A 1918-nucleotide genomic window follows, 5' to 3' on the forward strand; every position below is an offset into this window, starting at 1 on the left:
TCAGCTGCCTCCTGCATGTCCCCTTTTGGGGATTGAGCCTGCAAACCCAGGCATGTGCTCTGACCAGGAATTGAACCAATAACCTCTTAGTTCCTAGATCAATGCTCACCCAACTGAGCCACACCGGCTGGGTTGTGTGACCGTTTTTCAGTATGTCCCTGTATATCCAGTTTTAGACAATTGAGGGTTCCCTTCCATTTGAAATGTATTTTAATTTTTATAATATTTGAAACCAACTAAAGGTAGTAATTTAGTTAGTACTTATTAGCAATCTTTGGCTGTAATTTTTTAAATAGGCTAGAGCTGCTGTTTCTGGGAGGATAAATGTATAGGAATTGTTTGAATAATGAGGGAAGCTTGCTCTAGTGTTATTATGGTCCTTTCCCCCTCCTCTTTGAATTTTAACATATAATTTGAATACAATTTTATTTTAAAAACTAACAGCTATGTAATAGATCCCTAGTTCCACAGTTTCCTACATATATACCTCTATATATATTTGGCTTTTCAAAAAGTTGAAATAATGTTAATCATCTTGCTTGTAGCATATCCTCTAGCTAGCCCTACATGCCCTCTCCCCAGGTCTTCCATTTGCTTAAGCATGAATTACTTTAGGGTATTAGAGAGAGCAATGTGTGTTTTAATACAGGAGTGTGGAATTTTATTGAAACATCAAAATGCTTTTTTCGTGTTTGGCACAGCGATTATGTTTTTATAGCACATAATTGGCTGCCCTGCTTCCATTAGCCACCAACCTGTTCCTCCTCTGGTTCTAAAGCTAGTTATTCTGTAGTGCGCAGTGAAATTTCAGTAGTTTCTATTGTTTGGCTTATTCACTGTTTTATTGCATTGCATTAGTTCTGAAAAAGAGGTGATGGAAAACATTAGTGTACTGCTGGACTAAAGTACTTTTTGTCTGCTTAAGTGTAATACAAGCAAGTGTTACTGATTTGAAAAATGTAAAATAAAAGATTTTAAAATTGACATTCTGGAGCACTTGGCTCTATTTATTTTATTAAACACAGTAAAAAATTTTCATGTTCAGCAAAAATATCTTTTACTTATATGAATTATGTCTTGCTACCTATATATATTGAATTCATAAATGATTCTGATGCATTTCTAATTTTCTACAGGTTTATTGAATATGGTGAATATAAAAACAACTACTATGGCACAAGTATAGACTCAATTCGGTCTGTTCTAGCTAAAAACAAAGTTTGCTTGTTGGATGTTCAACCCCATGTAAGTAAACAATGAACTATTCACTACCCTTCCAGCCCATGTAATCTGAGCTTGATGCGAGCATCTCACTACAAGGTTGAATCTGAAGTCTACTCACTTTGGTCATGTATGTGGCTTTGCTAAGATGACAAAAGCATTTCAAAAAATTTGAGACGTTTTTGGTGAACTGAAAGCCCATATTATTGTTAGAAAGAGGAGTAGGAAAAGCCTCCAAATCTGTGTTTGTAAGTCTTGTTTATATTCAGTTTTTTCCAAGTATATGGTCTCTTAGATTTTCTTTTCTATATTTTGTATTTTTTTAATGTTGCATTATATGTATTCTTATATATTATCATAAATATTTATAACTTGAAGACTGGTGCACGAAACTCGTGCACTGGGGCAGGGGTGTCCCTCAGCCCAGTCTGCACCCTCTCCACTCTGGGACCCCTTGGGATCCCGACCATTGTGGGATCAGGCCTAAACTGGAGAAGACTGGTGCATGAAACTCGTGCACTGGGGCAGGGGTGTCCCTCAACCCAGTCTGCACCCTCTCCACTCTGGGACCCCTTGGGATCCCGACCATTGTGGGATCAGGCCTAAACTGGCAGTCGGACATCCCTCTCACAATCCAGGACTGCTGGCTCTCAACTGCTCGCCTGCCTGCCAGCCTGATCACCCCCTAACCACCACC

At 38.5% G+C, this 1918-nt stretch overlaps 1 protein-coding gene across 4 annotated transcripts in view; it reads left to right on the plus strand.

Annotated features, from left to right (window-relative positions):
- MPP7 (membrane protein, palmitoylated 7) overlaps window positions 1–1918 on the plus strand; it is a 240166-nt gene that overhangs the window by 231977 nt on the left and 6271 nt on the right. For all 4 annotated transcript variants that reach the window (XR_001512606.1, XM_006756156.2, XM_006756157.2 and 1 more), the window contains one exon: window positions 1137–1245. Coding sequence is in view for 3 of the 4 variants with exons in the window: in XM_006756156.2 (XP_006756219.1) it covers window positions 1137–1245 (109 nt within the window). In the remaining variant the exon portion in view is untranslated. The remainder of the gene's footprint in view (window positions 1–1136; window positions 1246–1918) is intronic.

The sequence above is a fragment of the Myotis davidii genome, unplaced genomic scaffold, assembly GCF_000327345.1.
Source record: "Myotis davidii unplaced genomic scaffold, ASM32734v1 scaffold494, whole genome shotgun sequence".
NCBI lineage: Eukaryota > Metazoa > Chordata > Mammalia > Chiroptera > Vespertilionidae > Myotis > Myotis davidii.